The sequence below is a fragment of the Microchirus variegatus genome (genome assembly GCF_963457635.1).
Source record: "Microchirus variegatus genome assembly, chromosome: 13".
NCBI classification, from domain to species: domain Eukaryota; kingdom Metazoa; phylum Chordata; class Actinopteri; order Pleuronectiformes; family Soleidae; genus Microchirus; species Microchirus variegatus.
In genome coordinates this window covers 25,635,523-25,657,252 of record NC_139814.1, presented here as the reverse complement: position 1 = coordinate 25,657,252, position 21,730 = coordinate 25,635,523, and the positions used below count along the sequence as shown (strand labels likewise).

At 41.4% G+C, this 21,730-nt stretch overlaps 2 protein-coding genes across 2 annotated transcripts in view; one reads left to right on the top strand and one right to left on the bottom strand.

Moving 5' to 3' along the window:
- nt5c1aa (5'-nucleotidase, cytosolic IAa) overlaps positions 1-14,526 on the top strand; it is a 28,520-nt gene extending 13,994 nt beyond the window's left edge. The window contains exons 6-7 of the mRNA XM_083899414.1: positions 8,775-8,959; positions 10,581-14,526. Coding sequence (XP_083755540.1) covers positions 8,775-8,959; positions 10,581-10,946 — 551 coding nt within the window. The 3' untranslated portion in view covers positions 10,947-14,526. The remainder of the gene's footprint in view (positions 1-8,774; positions 8,960-10,580) is intronic.
- On the bottom strand, positions 1,316-7,002 carry LOC310936112 (uncharacterized protein; the record flags this gene model as incomplete). The annotated part of the gene is made up of 2 exons (XM_083900151.1): positions 5,221-7,002; positions 1,316-3,010 (listed from the first exon to the last, which is right to left on the bottom strand). Exons 1-2 carry the CDS (start codon positions 6,955-6,957, stop codon positions 1,316-1,318), a joined length of 3,432 nt encoding a protein of 1,143 aa, XP_083756277.1. The 5' UTR covers positions 6,958-7,002.
- Positions 14,527-21,730: the final 7,204 nt, after the last annotated feature.

Genomic DNA, 21,730 nt, shown 5'->3' with positions numbered 1-21,730 from the left:
TATATTAATAATTAATAATTAACTATTAAATATTAAATTCTAAATATGAAAAAAATAAAATATGGAATATTAAATATTAAACATTACATATTAATTATTAACTATTAAACATTAAATAATAAATGCTTAATACTAAATATGAAAAAAATAAAATATGGAATATTACATATTAAACATTACATATTAATTATTAACTATTAAAAATTAAATAAATGCTAAAAACTAAATATGAAATAATTAAAATGCTGAATATTAAATATTCAACATTACATATTAATTATTAAATTTTAAATAATACACTTTATTTGTATTGCACCGTTCATACAAGGATTGCTTCACAATAAAAGGAAAATAACATTTATAAAGCAAATACAGAGTGGAATGAAAAGTTAAAAAACACTGTTGTAACTTTGAGATAAAACAGAATATATTAAAATAAAACATCTTGAAATAATACAACACAGGGTGGAATAAAAAATAAGAAAAGGCTTAAGAGTCAAGAGGTGAAAAACCCCTGTTGTAACTTTAAAATACATTAAGAATGCAAATAAAACAAATTATTATTTAAATAAATTTAAATATAACGAGCAACTAAGAAGAATGATTTAAATCGTCTATAGGAACATGTTTGACTTTAGATCAGTTGAATCTAAATGTCACTTTCTATATTTAGACTTAAAACTAAATTTAAGTCTAAGCGCCATCCTGTGGCTGCTCTGCAAACTGCACCTGTAACTGCTGCTGCGCTGTGTGTGCGCGTGCTCATAGAAGCATTATTTTAAACCTTAACTGCATTTTTATTGATTTATTTTTGCTTTAATTGTGAAAAGAAAACTTTGTTTTAAACTCTTAAAATAATTCTCAAAAATTCTCACAGTGAAATCACTTTTACTTACATTTTATTTTGAAAATATTGCCAGAAGTTGATTTACAACAGACACAGAATTATTACTGTGATATAAACAGTACATTTTTACCATAATTGTTCAAAAAAACCTTTGCTTTAAACTCTGTCTGTCTCTCTGTCTGTGTGTGTGTGTGTGTGTGTGTGTGTGTGTGTGTGAGACAAAATCAGTGACAATAGAAGCTAAAGTTCACTTATGATTCATCACTTTGTTCAGTTTTAAAGTGTTAAATAAAGTCTTTAAAACTGTTTTCAGACTCAGGAACAAGAGATTTGAGGAATTTAAAGATAAAACAGAGGAAAGAGCAGATTATTGTTGTTCTCGTTGTTGTTGTCGTCGTTTCACTGAGAGAAGAGAAGTTAAAGATTTAAACTCAGAGTGTAACTCACTGAATCTGAAAGAACTCCAGACTATTTGAGTTTACACAACTCAGCTGTGGATCCAGGTGAAGACAAATAAAACCAGACTCCAGCATAGAGAGGCTGAGAAAACGTGGTGTGGACTCTGTGGATCAGAGTCATGGTGTCAGAGACTCTGTAGAAGGACAGAAGACCTGCTCTGTGGTCCAGGTAAACTCCCACTCTGGAGACGACAACATCTGAGACTTTAGTCCAGATGTTGTTGTGACCAAACTGACAACTGTTTTGGTCAAAATATAAAGACCAAGATTTGTCATTGTATCCAAATCTACATTCACCTGAACTCCCTGATCTTCTGATGTTCTTGTACGTCACTGCTACATAAACTCCTTCTCCTCTCCACTCCACCTCACAGTAACAACGTCCACTCAGACTCTCTTCACTCAGGACCTGACGATAATCAGTGTATCTGTCTGTGTGATCAGGATAAGACTGATCTTTCTTCATCACTGTCACTTTTCTGTTTCCCTCAGATAAAAACAGACGTTTGTTTACTGTGTTTGGATCCAGTTTGATTTCCTTTGAATATCTGAGGAACTCAGCTCTGGTCTTTGGTTCTGGTTCTGTCAGTAAAACATCTGCTTCAGCCACAGCCAGTGAGATGTTTGTCCACGTCTGGGTCAGGACGTCCTTCAGTTGTCCTCTGAGCTTCACCACAGCTGCTGTCACGTCCTCAAAGTGTCTCAGAGGACGGACGTTGATGGTGGACGAGTGTGTAGATGGACTGAGTGCTGACAGTGAGCCGTAGTTGAGGAGAAACTGGTTGTGGTCGTGTGTGAGTGAGAGCTGCTTCAGTTCAGCTTCTCTCTTCTTCAGCTCAGTCTTCTCCTGCTGAAGCTTCTTCTCAGCGTCTCTGACTCGACTCACTTCAGTTTCCTTCTTGGATCTGATCTGCTGCTTCACCTCAGAGCTTCTCGTCTGCAGGAGCTTCATCACCTCAGTGAAGCTCTTGTCAGTGTCCTTCTCAGCTTTATCAGCAGAGAGATTCAGAGCCTCCACCTCCTGTTGAAGCACCTTCACGTCTCTGTCTATGTCCTGGACTCTCTGCTGGACTTCTTCTTGACTCAGATCCAGCTCTCTCTGCTTCTGCTTCCTCTCTGCTGCAGCTGAGACTGTGTCGTGGTCTTTGTGTTGGTCCACAGAGCAGAGATAACAGATACACTGATGATCAGTGCGGCAGAACAAGTCCATCATCTTATCATGAAGAGGGCAGATGTTCTCCTGGAGGTTCTTGGAGGGCTCCACCAGCTTGTGTTTCTTAAACACAGGTGATAGATGATGAGGCTGGAGATGTTCCTCACAGAAAGAGGCCAAACAAACCAAACAGGACTTGAGAGCTTTCAGTTTCCTGCCAGTGCAGAAATCACAGGCCACATCTTCAGCTCCAGCATAGCAGTGATGAGCAGGAGCAGCGTGGAGTCCAGTCTTCTTCAGCTCCTCCACTAACTCTGCTAACATGACGTTCTTTAAGAGTTTAGGCCTCGGTGTGAAGGCCTCTCTACACTGAGGGCAGCTGTAGATCCTCTTCACGTCCTCTGAGTCCCAGTGGTCTTTAATACAGTTCTTACAGAAGCTGTGTCCACAGTTCAGAGTCACTGGATCCTTCAGAAGATCCAAACAGATGGAACAAGAGAAGCTTTCTCTGTGCAGCTGAACTCCTGCCATTTCACCACCGTCTGACTTTCTCTTCCTCATAAATGGAACCAGGAAATACATGTGAGCTCAGAGTGGGCGGAGCCACTCCCTGTGACTGTGTGTGTGTGTGTGTGTGTGTGTGTGTGTGTGTGTGTGTGTGTGTGTGGGGCATTAGATTACAGGCATGAACGAATCATATTTAACTGAACCAACTTTTTGTGTGAGAGAGAAGAAAGAGATGAAACATGAACCTAATGAGTGAGGTTTTAAATGTGCACTCAAGGCAGAACAACTTCAACACGGAAGCGCTCTCTCTGTAAGTCAATGTCAACACTGCCCTCTGCTGGAGGAGAAGGTGAACTACTGCAACATTCATCAGTTAGAGTTCATGGTAGCTGCTGCAGTGTTACTTTTTTTTTTTTTTTTTTTACCACCCATAACAACCAGTATTTGAAAGTGACAGCCTCTGGGGTTACACTGCAAAAAAATGCCTGTAAAAAAAAAACAAACTTTAACCCTTACCAGGGGAAAATGACTTGTTTCAAGCTAAATTTAAACACTTTGTTTCAGCTGTTGTTTTTTATTAATAAAGTTGGATTGGATTGGATTGTATAAAAAGAAAAAAAAAAGAAAATGGCACTCAAGTTCAAAAGGTAAAAAAATACCTTGAAACGAGTCAAATTATCTTAATCCAATCCAACTTTATTTATATCGCACTTTAAAAACAACAGCTGAAACAAAGTGTTGTACATCAGTGATAAATAAAACATGTATCTTCAGCCTTAATAAGTAAATAAGTCCAAAAAAATGGTGTGATTAGTTAAATACACTGAATTCAAGTCAATTACACAAGTACATATTTTCAGTTTTTTGCAGTGTAGTTTTTTTTAAAGCTCACATAGAGTGTTCCTGTTGCACATATATGTTAGTTATGGAGGTCTACTTACATACATTAACTTGTTTTTATGGTCAGAAACCTTCCTAGTTGCTGTAAACGAACCGATAGAAATCCTCTTTTCTGACGCTGTTCGTCAGGCGCGACGTTTCAGAGTGAACTCTCTCAACCAGAAGACAGTCTCTTGTGATTGGCCAGTACTATTCAGCACACCCGCTCTCAGAAGCACAGCGCCCCCCTCTGGAACGGTGGATGCACTGCTACTCATTATCAAAACATTGTTTTAACAGTGTTTAAAAATAGCTTCTTCACGACTCCCCGCCGCAGTCCCTTTGACGACCTTTGACCCGGAGTCAGACCCAGAGTCAGAAGACACTGTCGCTCGTGAAACACCTCCACGACGGACGTTATTCTTCTTCTGCGGTTCAATGTACGCAACCGGATGTGCCCGGACTAGTGCCCGGAGCAGGACGATCTGCTGTTCAGGAGAACCGCTGTTTACGTAACCGGACCGGGTTTTTTCAGAGATCTCGCTGAGCCCGAGATTACAATAAAACACAGCGTTCTCAGCAGTGGCTGAACTGTTTGTTTAGAACCTTCAGGGCTTCGTAAACAAGGTAATGACATAGATACACACTAAAAAACAGTGTGTTAATAGGAAGCTTTGATTGTGAAAAGAAAACTTTGTTTTAAACTCTTAAAATAATTCTCAAACACAGTGAAATCACCTTTACTTACATTTTATTTTGAAAATATCTTCAGAAGTTGATCCAGAATCAACCAAGAAAAAAAAGAAAATACATATATATATTTTTTCTGCCATAATATTAAATAACCATTGTTTTCAACTCTTAAAATCACTCGCAAACACTCTAAAATCACTTTTACTGACGTTTTATTTTGAAAATATTGCCAGAAGTTGATTTACAACAGACACAGAATTATTACTGTGATATAAACAGTACATTTTTACCATAATTGTTCAAAAAAACCTTTGCTTTAAACTCTGTCTGTGTGTGTGTGTGTGTGTGTGTGTGTGTGTGTGTGTGTGTGTGTGTGTGTGTGTGTGTGTGTGTGTGTGTGTGTGTGTGTGTGTGTGTGACAAAATCAATGACAATAGAAGCTAAAGTTCACTTATGATTCATCACTTTGTTCAGTTTTAAAGTGTTAAATAAAGTCTTTAAAACTGTTTTCAGACTCAGGAACAAGAGATTTGAGGAATTTAAAGATAAAACAGAGGAAAGAGCAGATTATTGTTGTTGTTGTTGTTGTTATTGTCGTCGTTTCACTGAGAGCAGAGAAGTTAAAGATTTAAACTCAGAGTTTAACTCACTGATCCTGAAAGAACTCCAGACTATTTGAGTTTACACAACTCAGCTGTGGATCCAGGTGAAAAAGAACAAAGCCTGACTCCAGCATAGAGAGGCTGAGAAAACGTGGTGTGGACTCTGTGGATCAGAGTCATGGTGTCAGAGACTCTGTAGAAGGACAGAAGACCTGCTCTGTGGTCCAGGTAAACTCCCACTCTGGAGACGACAACATCTGAGACTTCAGTCCAGATGTTGTTGTGAACAAACTGACAACTGTTTTGGTCACAATATAAAGACCAAGATTTGTCATTGGATCCAAATTCACATTCATCTGAACTCCCTGATCTTCTGATGTTCTTGTACGTCACTGCTACACAAACTCCTTCTCCTCTCCACTCCACCTCACAGTAACAACGTCCACTCAGACTCTCTTCACTCAGGACCTGAGGATAATCAGTGAATCTGTCTGTGTGATCAGGATAAGACTGATCTTCATTCATCAATGTCACTTTTCTGTTTCCCTCAGATAAAAACAGACGTTTGTTTACTGTGTTTGGATCCAGTTTGATTTCCTGTGAATATCTGAGGAACTCAGCTCTGGTCTTTGGTTCAGGTTCAGGTTCAGGTTCTGGTTCTGGTTCTGTCAGTAAAACATCTTCTTCAGCCACAGCCAGTGAGATGTTTGTCCACGTCTGGGTCAGGACGTCCTTCAGTTGTCCTCTGAGCTTCACCACAGCTGCTGTCACGTCCTCAAAGTGTCTCAGAGGACGGACGTTGATGGTGGACGAGTGTGTAGATGGACTGAGTGCTGACAGTGAGCCGTAGTTGAGGAGAAACTGGTTGTGGTCGTGTGTGAGTGAGAGCTGCTTCAGTTCAGCTTCTCTCTTCTTCAGCTCAGTCTTCTCCTGCTGAAGCTTCTTCTCAGCGTCTCTGACTCGACTCACTTCAGTTTCCTTCTTGGATCTGATCTGCTGCTTCACCTCAGAGCTTCTCGTCTGCAGGAGCTTCATCACCTCAGTGAAGCTCTTGTCAGTGTCCTTCTCAGCTTTATCAGCAGAGAGATTCAGAGCCTTCACCTCCTGTTGAAGCACCTTCACGTCTCTGTCTATGTCCTGGACTCTCTGCTGGACTTCTTCTTGACTCAGATCCAGCTCTCTCTGCTTCTGCTTCCTCTCTGCTGCAGCTGAGACTGTGTCGTGGTCTTTGTGTTGGTCCACAGAGCAGAGATAACAGATACACTGATGATCAGTGCGGCAGAACAAGTCCATCATCTTATCATGAAGAGGGCAGATGTTCTCCTGGAGGTTCTTGGAGGGCTCCACCAGCTTGTGTTTCTTAAACGCAGGTGATAGATGATGAGGCTGGAGATGTTCCTCACAGTAAGAGGCCAAACAAACCAAACAGGACTTGAGAGCTTTCAGTTTCCTGCCAGTGCAGAAATCACAGGCCACATCTTCAGCTCCAGCATAGCAGTGATGAGCAGGAGCAGCGTGGAGTCCAGTCTTCTTCAGCTCCTCCACTAACTCTGCTAACATGACGTTCTTTAAGAGTTTAGGCCTCGGTGTGAAGGCCTCTCTACACTGAGGGCAGCTGTAGATCCTCTTCACGTCCTCTGAGTCCCAGTGGTCTTTAATACAGTTCTTACAGAAGCTGTGTCCACAGTTCAGAGTCACTGGATCCTTCAGAAGATCCAAACAGATGGAACAAGAGAAGCTTTCTCTGTGCAGCTGAACTCCTGCCATTTCACCACCGTCTGACTTTCTCTTCCTCATAAATGGAACCAGGAAATACATGCGAGCTCAGAGTGGGCGGAGCCACTCCCTGTGACTGTGTGTGTGTGTGTGTGTGTGTGTGTGTGTGTGTGTGTGTGTGTGTGTGTGTGTGTGTGTGTGTGTGTGTGTGTGTGTGTGTGTGTGTGTGGGGCATTAGATTACAGGCATGAACGAATCATATTTAACTGAACCAACTTTTTGTGTGAGAGAGAAGAAAGAGAGGAAACATGAACCTAATGAGTGAGGTTTTAAATGTGCACTCAAGGCAGAACAACTTCAACACGGAAGCGCTCTCTCTGTAAGTCAATGTCAACACTGCCCTCTGCTGGAGGAGAAGGTGAACTACTGCAACATTCATCAGTTAAGAGTTCATGGTAGCTGCTGCAGTGTTACTTTTTTTTTTTTTTTTTTACCACCCATAACAACCAGTATTTGAAAGTGACAGCCTCTGGGGTTACACTGCAAAAAAATGCCTGTAAAAAAACAACAAACTTTAACCCTTACCAGGGGAAAATGACTTGTTTTAAGCTAAATGTAAACACTTTGTTTCAGCTGTTGTTTTTTATTAATAAAGTTGGATTGGATTGGATTGTATAAAAAGAAAAAAAAAAGAAAATGGCACTTAAGTTTAAAAGGTAAAAAATACCTTGAAACGAGTCAAATTATCTTAATCCAATCCAACTTTATTTATATCGCACTTTAAAAACAACAGCTGAAACAAAGTGTTGCACATCAGTGATAAATAAAACATGTATCTTCAGCCTCAATAAGTAAATAAGTCAAAAAAAATGGTGTGATTAGTTAAATACACTGAATTCAAGTCAATTACACGAGTACATATTTTCAGTTTTTTGCAGTGTAGTTTTTTTTTGTTAAAGCTCACATACAGTGGTCCTGTTGCACATATATGTTAGTTATGGAGGTCTACTTACATACATTAACTTGTTTTTATGGTCAGAAAACTTCCTAGTTGCTGTAAACGAACCGATAGAAATCCTCTTTTCTGACGCTGTTCGTCAGGCGCGACGTTTCAGAGTGAACTCTCTCACCCAGAAGACAGTCTCTTGTGATTGGCCAGTACTATTCAGCACACCCGCTCTCAGAAGCACAGCTCCCCCCTCTGGAACGGTGGATGCACTGCTACTCATTATCAGAACATTGTTTTAAAAGTGTTTAAAAATAGCTTCTTCACGACTCCCCGCCGCAGTCCCTTTGACGACCTTTGACCCGGAGTCAGACCCAGAGTCAGAAGACACTGTCGCTCGTGAAACACCTCCACGACGGACGTTATTCTTCTTCTGCGGTTCAATGTACGCAACCGGATGTGCCCGGACTAGTGCCCGGAGCAGGACGATCTGCTGTTCAGGAGAACCGCTGTTAACGTAACCGGACCGGGTTTTTTCAGAGATCTCGCTGAGCCCCGAGATTACAATAAAACAAAGCGTTCTCAGCAGTGGCTGAACTGTTTGTTTAGAACCTTCAGGGCTTCGTAAACAAGGTAATGACGCAGATACACACTAAAAAACAGTGTGTTAATAGGAACTTCCGGTCTAGTTCCGCTTTAAAGACAAATGAAGCAAAGTGAAGTATAAAACGGTTCTTTGACATTTCTGAGTCGGTCAATGAGTGACTAAGAATCCTCATAAGGTATATTTGACTCTTATTTCTTTTTAAAGAGAAATGAGTCATGTCATGTGACACCAAGACTTTGTCGTCTGCAGCCACTCCAACTAAACGCAGGGTTTGTCAATCCCGGTTCCTGTGTCGGAGCTGGGTTTCGAGAAAACCCTGAACCATCTCACCAACCGGTGCATTAACGTCCTCGTGTTTGTGTGCAGGCATCGCAGCGGCCACCATGTTCGTGACGGAGAAGCTGACCGAGGTGTCCGAGTCGCAGCTGCGGGTGGCGTTTGACGGCGACGCCGTGCTCTTCTCTGACGAGTCCGAGCGCATCTTCAAGGCCCACGGCCTGGACAAGTTCTTCGAGCACGAGAAGGAGAACGAGGACACGCTCTTGGATCACGTGCGTAGCCGTAGTTTCTCTTGACATAAAGTCTGAGGCGTTTTTTATTATTTTAGGCCCGAATAATAACGGAAACTGATGAACTTACCACGTGCGAGTGATTGTGTGGATTTTAATTATGCGACATTCATTTTCTCGACTTATTATCCCATGAATAAATGATGCAAACATTATTATGATAATGGGTTTTAAAAGTGACAGGGAGTCACGGGGGCGCCGTCATGCTGTCAGCGAGACAGCTATCGTCTGCACAGGCTTCACACTGTGCTATATTAAAGCTCCCAGGACGTCAACGTCCACATTTTAGTGCTTGGATCGAGGAGTTTCTTCTGCAGTTGAAGCCGAGTTGATGAAGACGTTTCACCTCTCGCTCAAGAGGCTTCTTCAGTCCTGAACTGAGGAATCGCCTGAAGAAGCCTCTTGAACGAGAGGTGAGACGCCTTCAACTCGGCGAACTTGCGAAGAAACTCTTTGATCGTTACTCTTCTTCTACATCCAAGAGGATTCATCCAAGAGCCTCTTGGATGTAGAAGAAGAGTAATGATCTGCATGACTGAGGACCTTCACAGACTAGATGTTAGTCTATCAACAGAGCTGTTTTTCCAATGTTCCTACTGGGTTTTAGAGGTTGTTTCTCGAAATCCATCCATCCATCCATCCAACAAACTACTATGTATTCTCGTACCCAAGGTCAATCTAGAACACCCAATTTACCTAATCCCAATATTGCATGTTTTTGGACTGTGGGAGGAACCCACGCACACACAATTAGACGTTACACACCTATGTCCCCAAATCCCTATGTCCCTAACCCGAAAGCCCAACAGGATACAGAATGCTAACTCTGTTCTTACCCTAACCCTAACCCTAACCCTAACCCTGACCCTAACCCTAACTCTGACCCTAACTCTGACCCTTACCCTAACCCTAACCCGATACAGAATGCTAACTCTGTTCTTACCCTAACTCTGACCCTTACCCTAACCCTAACCCTAACCCTTGCCCCTAACCCCAACCCTAACCCGATACAGAATGCTAACTCTGTTCTTACCCTAACCCTAACCCTAACTCTGACCCTTACCCTAACCCTTACCCCTAACCCTAACCCTAACCCGATACAGAATGCTAACTCTGTTCTTACCCTAACCCTAACCCTAACTCTAACTCTGACCCTTACCCTAGCCCTTACCCTAACCCTAACAGACATCGAAGCACTGGTCGGAACAGGGCAAGGAGGTCACACCTCATAGTGCTTTTGGAACATAGGGCTTTCAGAACATAGGGCTGTCCCCACAGGGAGAACATGCAGAAAGGCCCTTGTACCGACCGGGTCGAGAACACGGGTCTTCTTGCAGCTAAAGCAAGAGCGCGAACACCTACATCAACCGCGTGGCCCTTCTTGAAATCCACTTTGAGATTTTTGACGACTCACGTTGCACTTGAGGAAGTCCATACTAAGTTGACCATCCACAATTGTATCAGAGGGATGAGGCTGTGATACTTCGGAGAATCCTCCACTAAATGGAGTAGGCTGTCGTAGGAGGTTGGATGTCTATATGCAGAAGGTATAAGAAGTATAAAAAGGTACACCGCTTCATGATCGTCTGTTCTTCTGTGGCAGGGTCCCCTGAAGGGCTTCCTGGAGGCACTGGGGAAACTCCAGAAAAAGTTTTACACCAAAGGTCAACGCCTGGACTGTCCCATCCGGACCTACTTGGTGACGGCTCGCAGCGCCGCCAGCTCCGGGATCCGGGCCCTCAAGACGCTCAGGGCCTGGGGCCTGGAGATCGACGAGGCCCTGTTCCTCGCGGGGGCGCCAAAGGGTCCCATGCTGGAGAAGATCCGGCCGCACATCTACTTCGACGATCAAATGTTTCACGTGGAGGGAGCGGCGGAGATGGGCACGGTCGCCGCCCACGTGCCTTACGGCATCGCGCAGAAACACCAAACGCCGAGCGCCAAACAGAAAAGCGGCGCAGGGAAGTAGACGGCAGAGGAGTTCGGGTTCAGGGTGGGAACACGGCACAAGAGAAGAAGAACGGGGACTTTGAAAGAATAGACTTGAAACTGACTGAAGTATGGTTTTATCACTATGCAAACTGTGCCAGCTTTTACGCAATACTTTTAGGAGTTAGACATTTATGGGTGAAGCAGACGTCCGATTGTACCTCAGGTGACGATTCAAAACCTTCGTCAACTCAATACGTGTGTGTTCTGTTAGGACTTGGATCTGCACATGGATCTGATGTCGCTCCTCTTCCTCGCTCACAAACATGAAGAATGAACAGTTTGGGTCAAACACCATCAGCATATGTGTGAAAGTGTGTCAGGGATCAGAGGCAAGGGTTTCACAACTCCTGCTGGAGAACAGCGTCGGGGACGAGAGAAGAACAACCGCGAGCGTTGGAGGAACTCTCTGGACGCCTCGTTTTCACGTCACTGGTCAGGTTCAATGTTTCATGCGTCCATCCTCAACACACAGAGACTGGCCTCAGTCAGGTCTTGCAAATTTAAAGGTTCATATCTTCTTTTAAACCCATGCCAGATATGACACATTCAATTTAAATGTGTTTTTAAACGTTTTTCTCAGCGGCTTCACAACTTCTTGTCGAGAAAGTACACAAGAGGGTCCGACCGTGTCCCACGAGGGACAAAAATAGGGTGTCGATATTTCCTTTTTGAAGTCAAACACAGACAGCGTTGTGTTTCAAAGGAGCCATAATAACACCGATATACAGCATTTATAGAATTTATAGTTTATGGTGATGAAAGATGGGATTTAAAGTTTGTCATTTCAGAGACTGACTTCACGTGAATGTATGTTTATTATCACACATATATATTGTATATTATTGAAAATAGAATACAGAAAAGCTATAGGATTTAGTTGGTGCCTCGGTTTCAACAACGACAGCGACACATGTTGCACTGAGAACTGAAGCACAGTCATTAACGGAGCCTCAATGATGCATAATTTAGTCTCATCGCCAACATCATCGCTGAGGTTAATGCTAATGCTAAAGTCCACTTGAGGCTAAGTGCACTGAAGGCTCATCACAGCGGAAATGCATATGTTGTTTTTTTTTTATGCTTTCACTTAAACACTGCAGGTTTTTTTTTTTTTCGGTTTTTTTAAAGTAAAATTAAAAGTAATTCTGAGTAATAAATTTTTTTGAAAAAAAAAATCCCAGTTTTTCTGCCAGTTTTTTCCTGTTTTTCTGAGTCATTTGTCTGTTCTGTACTGTGTCTAACTCTGTTTTTGGTGCTAACAAATGTACGGAGCCCCCGAAGTAACATGAGAAAAAAAAAAAATGGAGAAAAACATTTTGTCGAGACTTGAGTTTCCAAGAAATGATGAAAACATTAAAAAAAAAATCATATTTTTTGGGAAACTCGAGATCTCGACATTGAAACTCGGGATTTAAATATTTTTTTTTTCGTTATTTTTTTTTTTCTCATGTCACTTCGGGGGCTCCGTACAAATGCTCTCTAAACTCAGAAAAAAATTACCCGGAATCGACCATGAAAAAAAAATGCTCTGAAAAACAGACCAAAAGATAAATTCCTCAGAAAAACAGAAATATTTACTCCAATTTTTTGCATTTTTTAATGCGATGCGCTTCCGTGCAGGTGTATGATTATTATTTTTGAAACACAAATATGCACACAGAGCTTAAGTTACATGTATTTCCGATGACCACTAATGAAGGACAAAGGAAAATTTCAAGTGATTTCACTGACAAACTTTTGTTAAAGCGGTGAAACAGAGGCAGGTTTTACCACTGAAATACTAATTATTAGTATTATTATTATTATTCTTTTTACATAGAATTTTATTTTATTCATTTCTGTGGGTCATCATAGTTAGGTACCAGGAAGTACATCAAGACAATAAAAAAAAAAAAAAATTTCATCCATCTTATTATATTCAATGGTTCCCTCAACACTAATAAATGGTTGTAACAACCCTCCACCCAAACTACCCTAACCCCACACCCATTTAACCCACCCACCCCGCACCTGATAGAGCTGAAAACACCTCCTCTATCTCAATGCTAGTCCACATTCAAGAAATACTCATTGTTTTACACAGTTTTACACATGGAATGTTTACTGGAGCAGTTCAGCTCAGTCTGTGCTTGTTATAATGTGCCTTACGTTTTCAACAGGAGACAGATCAGGACCACAGACAGCTCCCATCAGCCATACCATCACATATTCTGGTTTTTGCACTCTCCGTTAATAACAATCTGGTAGACTGAGTCTGGTTTCTATATTTTATCATCATCTGAGCACAGGGAGATGTTTCCTCGGATGAGTTTGGGCCCAGAGAAAAATAACAAGTTTAAGGATGAATTTCCTTGACGCAGAAGCCAGACTGTGTCACTCGCTCATGTGTGGCTTGTTTTTCTCATGCATATTTAGCAGCCGGTTTTTTTCCGCCCGTGGTCTTTAAAAGCACAAAAACGGTCCCGCCTCGCTGACTCCCCTCACAATATTATCCAAAAATGCAGACGGTGGACGACTTAAAATGGTTTGCAATCCCACACTGAGAAACGCTGCTTTGAGTCACCACAGAATACTAAAATTCTAAAAATAAAAAGTCACAATCCCTTTATTTTTCTTCAAATTCTTTGTCAATGAAAACACTGGGAATATTTTCTTTGCACAGTTTTTAAAAAAAAGGTTCAATTGATTCAACAATTAACATATTTTAGTTTTTTATTGTATTTCAAGTGTCCCAACCAGGGCCGTTTCTAGCTGTTTGGGGGCCCTATGCGAGATACTATTTGGGGGCCCCTATTTTTTTCAAACTCGAGGTAGAGATTCCTAACTTTTTCCGATTACCCCACAAACACTTACACGCTTTGCAAATATATGCATAATGAATGAATGCATCCAATACATGCAAATAAAGACGGGTACTTTTAATTCTCAAAAATATAATAAAATATGAGTCTGAACTTGCCGTTTGGGGGCCCCCTGTTGCTGTGGGGCCCTATGCAGCTGCATAGTCTGCATATAGCAAGAAACGGCTCTGGTCCCAACTTGGAGTGGACTGGCAATGGAGGTTTGCAGTATATCAAAGGGCCATAATAATGGAATAAAGTTGATTAAAGTGTATTCAGAAAGGTCTCTATATTAGAAGTATTAGTTGCACGTATAAGGGGGGGATTAAAACCAATACGTGACGTACTGTGTTCTGTTGAAAGAGCCACACAAAGTGTTCATAATTCTTCTGACGATCCATACCCGATCAATAGCTCCTTTGAGTTTCGGGCGCTTCAGAGGTCATGTTTGCCAGGAAACGCGAATCTGACGTTTATTGACAAAATGGCGACCGGTGGCCTTTTATGAAAATGTCAATCCACTTCAACTTTCGGCTCCAACGTCACTGCTGACAGGTTTCTGGTAAAATTAGCGACAAAACAGCATCGACGCGCAGCAATTAAACAGACGCGTCTGAGTTATCGGAGGTTACGTTTGAGCTCGGTTTGAACCGCGTTCGTACATTTTTAACGACGACAAACGGACCCCGACGTGAATCACTTCACCGCAATAAGACACTGTGAAGGGACAATGCACTGTATGAATGGATAAAACACGAATTATTAAAGCACTCACTCATCACTCAACATTTATTTTGTGAGAAAACATGCATGTGAATGTGCACTCCCTCAGCTCACCATGGGGGGGCAGCACTGGAATGATGAATGACCTGCTGCAGCAGCTCCTGTTCACTCCTGTATGTGCTGATTTTTATTTATGATTTAAGTGAAAATGCGTCTTGCACACTAAATTCACCTTTAATGAGGCCAATTTTATTGCCATAATACCCTACACATACGCCTTCCCTTTGTCACATTCCCCTCCATAGTTCCATGGAACCACTTTCCACAGAGGACAGGATCACATTACTACGAACCCACACTGTCCGTCCGTCCTCCCTCTCCCAGATTCATACGTCTGTGATGAATGAGTTAATAACGCACCAATCATTCCCCGGGTGAATTTGATCTCCCCCAGCAGAGTCTGGTGTGATAAAAGACGGAAATCACCAACACCCAGCGCTGATCTAACCGGCGCCACAGCGCTAACGGCACCGCGGGGACGGATCGTCCGGTGCTTATGAAGTTCAAATTGATTGAAATTTAGGGGGAGCTCACAAAAACTGGTAACACACTGTGGAGCTGCGATGGAGACCGGGTCTATGCACGGCTGCGTCCGCCAACAGACCAGGACAATGACTGGAGAACAGTGGAAGAGGATGAAAGCTGCTCAACGGGGGGAAAACAAATGGAAGTGACCCAAGATACGAGCCGCGTCCCACTGACTGCAGCTGATGAACAAATGTGAGACATTACGTAACGACACGTAAGCTCAAACATAAGCTGTCTTTGGGCCAGATGTGGCCGAGAGAGGAGAAGCTGGGCAGCATAATAAGACAAACGAGGGCTCACAGGCATGGAAGGGCCGTTCTGTTTACGTTAAAGCTTTCAAAAAGTGGACTTTTTGGAATTCGTTTTTCCTGCCATTTTAAATGAGGCCACGCCTTTTGACGAAGAGAAAATCCTTTGACAATTTTTAATTATTAACTTGTCCAGAATATATGGACCGAGTTTGACACGGCTAGCTCAAAATTGCTAGGACAAGTTCGTTTAGACTAGTAGCCATTTTTGGTTTTCCAAAATGGCCGACTTCTGGGTGGGCGGAGCTAACGGAAGTACATTAGAAATTTGTTCGGAATCATGAGCGCAACGAATGTACCAAGTTTGGTTAAAATCGGAACAACTATGCGTGACTTAGAAAAATCATAAAATTTGCATAACCAAAAACTTTGAAGTAAGCCCGATTCGACGACTTTTGTCTGACCATGACCCAACATTTTGGGGGCGCTATGGAGCCATAATGACTCCCTTGCGCATAAAACCAATTAAATATAAAACGACTGGTCCTATCCGATGACGATCATGTAGTTCTATTTACGTTAAAGCTTTGTCTGAGTGCTGAGGCCACGCTTTTGATGTAGGAAATATCATTTGACAAGTTTTAATCATTAACTTGTGTAGAACATACGGACTGCGTTTGATGCGGCTAGCTCAAACGTGCTAGGACGAGTTCGTTCAGACTAGTAGCCATTTTTGTTTTTCCAAAATGGCTGACTTCTGGGTGGGCGGAGCTAATGGAAGTATATTAGAGATTTGTTTGGAATTGTGAGAGCAACGAATGTACCAAGTTTGGTTAAAATCGGAACAACTACGTGTTCCGATGTCTAAGTTCCGATCACATAGTGTGACTTGGACGCGACAGAAAATTTCCAAGGATTAAGGCCGACAAACTCACCAAATTTCATCCCAATCCGACGACTTTTGTTTGTGACCATGACCCGACCTCTGGGGGCGCTATAGAGCGATGGGGCTACCTGACCTCTGTGCCAAATTTCAATAGTTTTTATGTACGTTAACCCCCCTCAAAAATGGCCGCAACGTCGGAGAAAAATAGGTTCCTCGCACGTTCGTGCTAGGACGAGTCAGTAGCTAGTTTTGTTTTTCCAAAATGGCCAGCTTCTGGGTGGGCGGGGCTAATGGAAGCATATTAGAAATTTGTTTGGAATCGCGAGAGCAACGAGTGTACCAAGTTTGCTTAAAATCGGAACAACTATGTGTGATTTAGGCACGATAGAAAAAAACCAAAAATTTTGCATAATCAAGAAACCCGATCGGACTACTTTTGTCGATCCGATGACTTTTGTCTGACCATGACCCAACTGTTGGGGGCGATATGGAGCAATAATGACTCATAAACTTGTCTAGAAAATATGGACTGTTTGCCGCGGCTAGCTCAAACGTGCTTGGACGAGTCAGTAGCTAGTTTTGTTTTTCCAAAATGGCCAACTTCCGGGTGGGCGGAGCTAATGGAAGTATATTAGACATTTTTTTGGAATCGCGAGAGCAACGAGTGTACCAAGTTTGCTTAAAATCGGAACAACTATGTGTTCCGATGTCCGAGTGTGACAGACAACAGGAAATTCCCAAAGATTAAGGCCGACAAACTCACCAAATTTCATCCCAATCCGACGACTTTTGTTTGTGACCATGACCCGACCTCTGGGGGCGCTATAGAGCGATGGGGCTACCTGACCTCTGTGCCAAATTTCAATAGTTTTTATGCACGTTAACCCCCCTCAAAAATGGCCGCAACGTCGGCGAAAATTAGGTTCCTCGCACGTTCGTAATAAACGAGGAAGAAGACGAGAATAATAACCAGGGATAAAGCCAGAGGCAGATGAAGAGGGCGGCACAATTTGCCCCAAAGACACAGATATAAAAGTCTGTTGTTTGTCTTCTGCTCAGGGAAAAGCCGAGTGTGTGAGTCACTGCTTTGTTTGGCAGAGACGCCGGTCAGAGTCACAGACAGACAGAGTCCGTTTCACACTTCTTAGTTTCTGCCACAAACTTAAAAACACTTTTGAAACAGACTCTTCGCTGAAAAGTTCGTTTTTTTTTTTCTTTTTTAATTAGCAGCGTGAGCTGAAAGCACCTTTTCCTCATTAAAGTGTCAAAATGAAGAAAGCGGTGGAGCAGATCTGCCCGCGGATGTCGAGCCGACATCGCTGAACTCTCCGTAGCCAATCGGAACGCGCGGTGAAATCAATAGCAGCCCTGCTACTTCAAATAGGTGTTTTTTTTTTTTTTTACGGCTTCGTCTTTCAACGCGCGCCGTTAAAACAGCGCTATGTAACTTCAGCCGCGCTCGCCGTCACCGTCGGTTTGATGGACTCGTAACGGAGAGACATTTTTGCGTCATTTTGCTTCGGAAAAAAAAACCGAACTGGAGGGGGAAAAAAAAAACTGAGCAAGGAAGATGAAAACAATGGAATTCAGGGTGAAAAGTGTTAAATCATTGAGCGGATTGTGACACGCCGTCCCGCTGAGCCATAATGGCTGAAAAACTACTGTATAAAAACGTCCATCTGTTGTATTATTTATGAATTCATGTAATTCACAAACATCTGCCCATAAAACGACAGAACTTTTATTTTCTTTAATGGAAACATTTAATTGTTAAGTGTTATTGTGGCTGTTGTTATTCACTTCTATTTTTAATAACAAAGGAAGGAAGAGGAAACAGGTGTTGAAGGCTGTGACATCCAGGAACACATCTTATATCAGTCATATATACGTGTGTGTGTTTATATATATATGTATATATACACATATATATACATGTACAACATTGACAGAACAGAAAACAAACTGACCCTCGTTCTGTGTTAATTAAAAGCTTCAACAATTAAAAATGTACGTCAAGAAAAATACTGACACGTAATCTGATGGAATATTAGAAATTATTATAAAAAAATAAATAAATGAAATAGTACAAATTCTGACTTTAATCTCTGAATTCTGAGAAAAAACCTCGGGAATTCTGGCAAAAAATTCAGAATCGGAGATTACAGATAGGAATTCTGAGAAAAAAAGTCATAATTCTGAGATTAAAGTCAGAATTCAGAGATTACAATTAAGTATTCTGAGATTAAAGTCAAAATTCTGAGATTACAATTAAGAATTCTGAGAAAAAAGTCAGAATTCTGCGGAATCAATAAAGAATTCTGAGATTAAAGTCAATATTCTGAGATTACAATTAAGAATTCTGAGATTACAATTAAGAATTCTGAGATTACAATTAAGAATTCTGAGATTAAATTCAAAATTCTGAGATTACAATTAAGAATTCTGAGAAAAAAGTCAGAATTCTGAGGAATCAATCAAGAATTCTGAGATTAAAGTCAAAATTCTGAGATTACAATTAAGAATTCTGAGATTACAATTTAGAATTCTCAGATTAAAGTTTGAAGTCAGAATTCTCAGATTAAAGATTAAAGTCAGAATTCTCAGATTAAAGTTTGAAGTCAGAATTCTCAGATTAAAGTCAGAATTCTGAGATTACAATGAATGTTTTTTGTTTTTGTTTACATGTGGTCGTAATACTCTTCCGACTTTTTCTATTTGCATTTTCTTTTCCACTGAATCAAAATTCTCAAACTCAAATTTCAGCAAACAGTTAAAAACTTTGCCTGGAAATGGAGAAAAAAACATATTCCAATGTTTGATGGTTGATGAACATGACTTGACCGACGATAATTGATTAGACTGATAAGAGTGACAGAGGAAAAATTCCATCATTCGTTCATATCATAACTTTTAAGACCTTCAAAGTTTCTTCTGGGGGGAGGAGGGAGGAGGGGATTCATCCTCATGTTGGTATCCATAGAAACAGATTAAGGGTATTTCTCAAGAGAGATAAGATGAGAGATGGGGAAGTTCTAGTGTATGTGTGTGTGTGTGAGTGTGTGTGTCAGGTAAGTAATCCATGCTTTGGCCTTTACAAAATCTATTTTGTTACCAATACACTTGGACTGTCTCCATGGCGACTGTACCTTATCCTGGAGGATGGAAGGTGAGAATGGGAGGGAAAGAAGGTGGATGTTGTCACAGATGAAAAAGAATGAATGAATGAATGGAGGGAGGGAGGGAGGGAGGGAGGGAAGACAAAGGAAGTGAAAACGTGTGAAACTTTATTCATGAAAGAAGAGTAAGTGCATGCACAGAGCTCCTCAGAGTGAGTGAGTGAGTGAGTGTGTGTGCGTCTGCAGGACTGCACACACACACACACACCTGAGGCACTTCAAACACCAGCGTCACACGACCGAGTGCTTGTGCACATCCCGTCAGTGGCTGCGTGGCGAGGCGCGATGGTTGCTAAGCACCGACAGACTCTTCGGCTCAGAGATAGACGGGGTTCGACCGGGTGTGAGGACGAGGAGGAGCGAGGAAGTACTGGAGGAGGAAGGAGAAGTGGTTGCAGAGGAGGATGGAGATGGAGATGGAGATAGCGATGGAGATGGCGAGCGAGCGCCTCCGTCTGCCACAGACGTCTTACTTGACGGAGCTTCATCTGATTGATTTTTTTCCCTCTCGTACAAAACACACGAGGACGGATTATAAACCGAGATTGGACTCAACCATATCCAGCTCCAAACCCCCCGTCTGAAATGGACTGGATCAGAGAGCCAAATCTGATTTTTTAAGAGTTCTGCAGAGGTGGAAAGTTTACTCACGTTTACTGTAACTGAGTAGGTCTAAAACAGGGGTCTCAAAGTGGAGGCCCGGGGGCCAAATGCGGCTCCCAAATAAATTTCATGGGGCCCACCGACTAATATTTTCAATTTATAATGAGTTTAGAGCTGAAAAGATTAATCAATTAATTGATTATTAATGGATTACTATTTTTCTTCGTTTCTTTGCTCCACATAACAAAGAAATCATGAAAAACTGAATCATTTTGGTTTGTGGACAAAACAATCGTCGTAATTCCCAGGTTTGACAAACACTGATCAACGTTTTTTGAACCAAACGATTCATCGATTAATTGAGAAAAAACTTATCGATTATGAAAAACATCATTAGTTGCCGCTCTAAATGAGTTATTTATATGTTTTTTTTATTACCATGTTATGTTACTATGTTAACTGTGTCGTAAATATGTTCATATTGTCAACTTTTGTTTGTCCCATTTCAAAACAATCACTTTTAGCGTGAAATTATGTGAAATATCGTCATAAATATTATTATTTCCATGTCTTTATCTCAAAAAGCCACTCAGTGGCCCCCAGGTCATTTGAGTTTGAGACCCCTGGTCTAAAACGATTAAAACCTAAACTAAAACTAAGCATTTACAAAAAAAAGACGAGCGAACCGGCTCTAAAAACCAATTAAAACAAATCGTGCACAACATGCAAACTCAACATAGAAAGCATCTTTTTGCTGCGAGGCAACAGCGCTAACCACTACTCCACCTAGCAAAATATTTATCCTCATAATTATTGGCATCATTTTTGAGCGTAATAACCTTCTGCTCTGTGCAGTAAGACGCACAGAGACTCCGTGCAGAGCGTAACGATCACAGCAGATGTTTTGAAAGCGAATCGCGTCGCTCTAATTGACTCGTGTTTTTTTTTTTTTTCTATTCGTCTCCGATTCGGAGCAAATCCAGCGCGGAGCGAAAAACAGTATCATTTCTATTTGTTTTGCAATCGTTAATTCATGTTTTTCTTCTTCTCCAATTGTGCTTCAATTACGCAAACAAACAAAAAAAAGCGCGTCCTCTAATTAATGAAGCGCTCTGTGTACGACTGACTCACCGAGGAGCTGAGCAACAGCGGCAAAAACAAGTCCATTAAAGGAAAGTGGTGAGCTGCCGACACACAATCTGAGCTTCATTTGGTCCATTTGGTCCGTCTGCTAATGCATTAGTGCGAAATATGTTTGCCTTCATATCTGATCTAATAAAAACTACACTGTTAGAAATGTTCCTGTAAAAAAACAGTAAAAAACTGGCAGCTGGGTTGCCATTATGTGACTGTAAAATTAACATCTTTTTACTGTACACTGAAAAATACAGTGTAAACTGATATTAAAAATGACTTTCACTGTATTTTACAATTACATGACTATTTAGCTTGTATTATTTGTACATTTGAATAATCTATTAAACTCAGCTCACTGTCAAAGTGCATCAGGGCAAATGGATCATTTCCTGAATTTCAAAAATTCATTAAAATTATTCCTTAAGTGGTTTGCAAATATTTTTAACTGATCCTTGTTCAGGGCGATGCCAACTTTTAGGATGGCGAATTTCAAGTCATTCCGAGATACTTTTTATTTTTTTGAAGAAAGTCAGCTCACTGTCAAAGTGCATCAGGGCAAA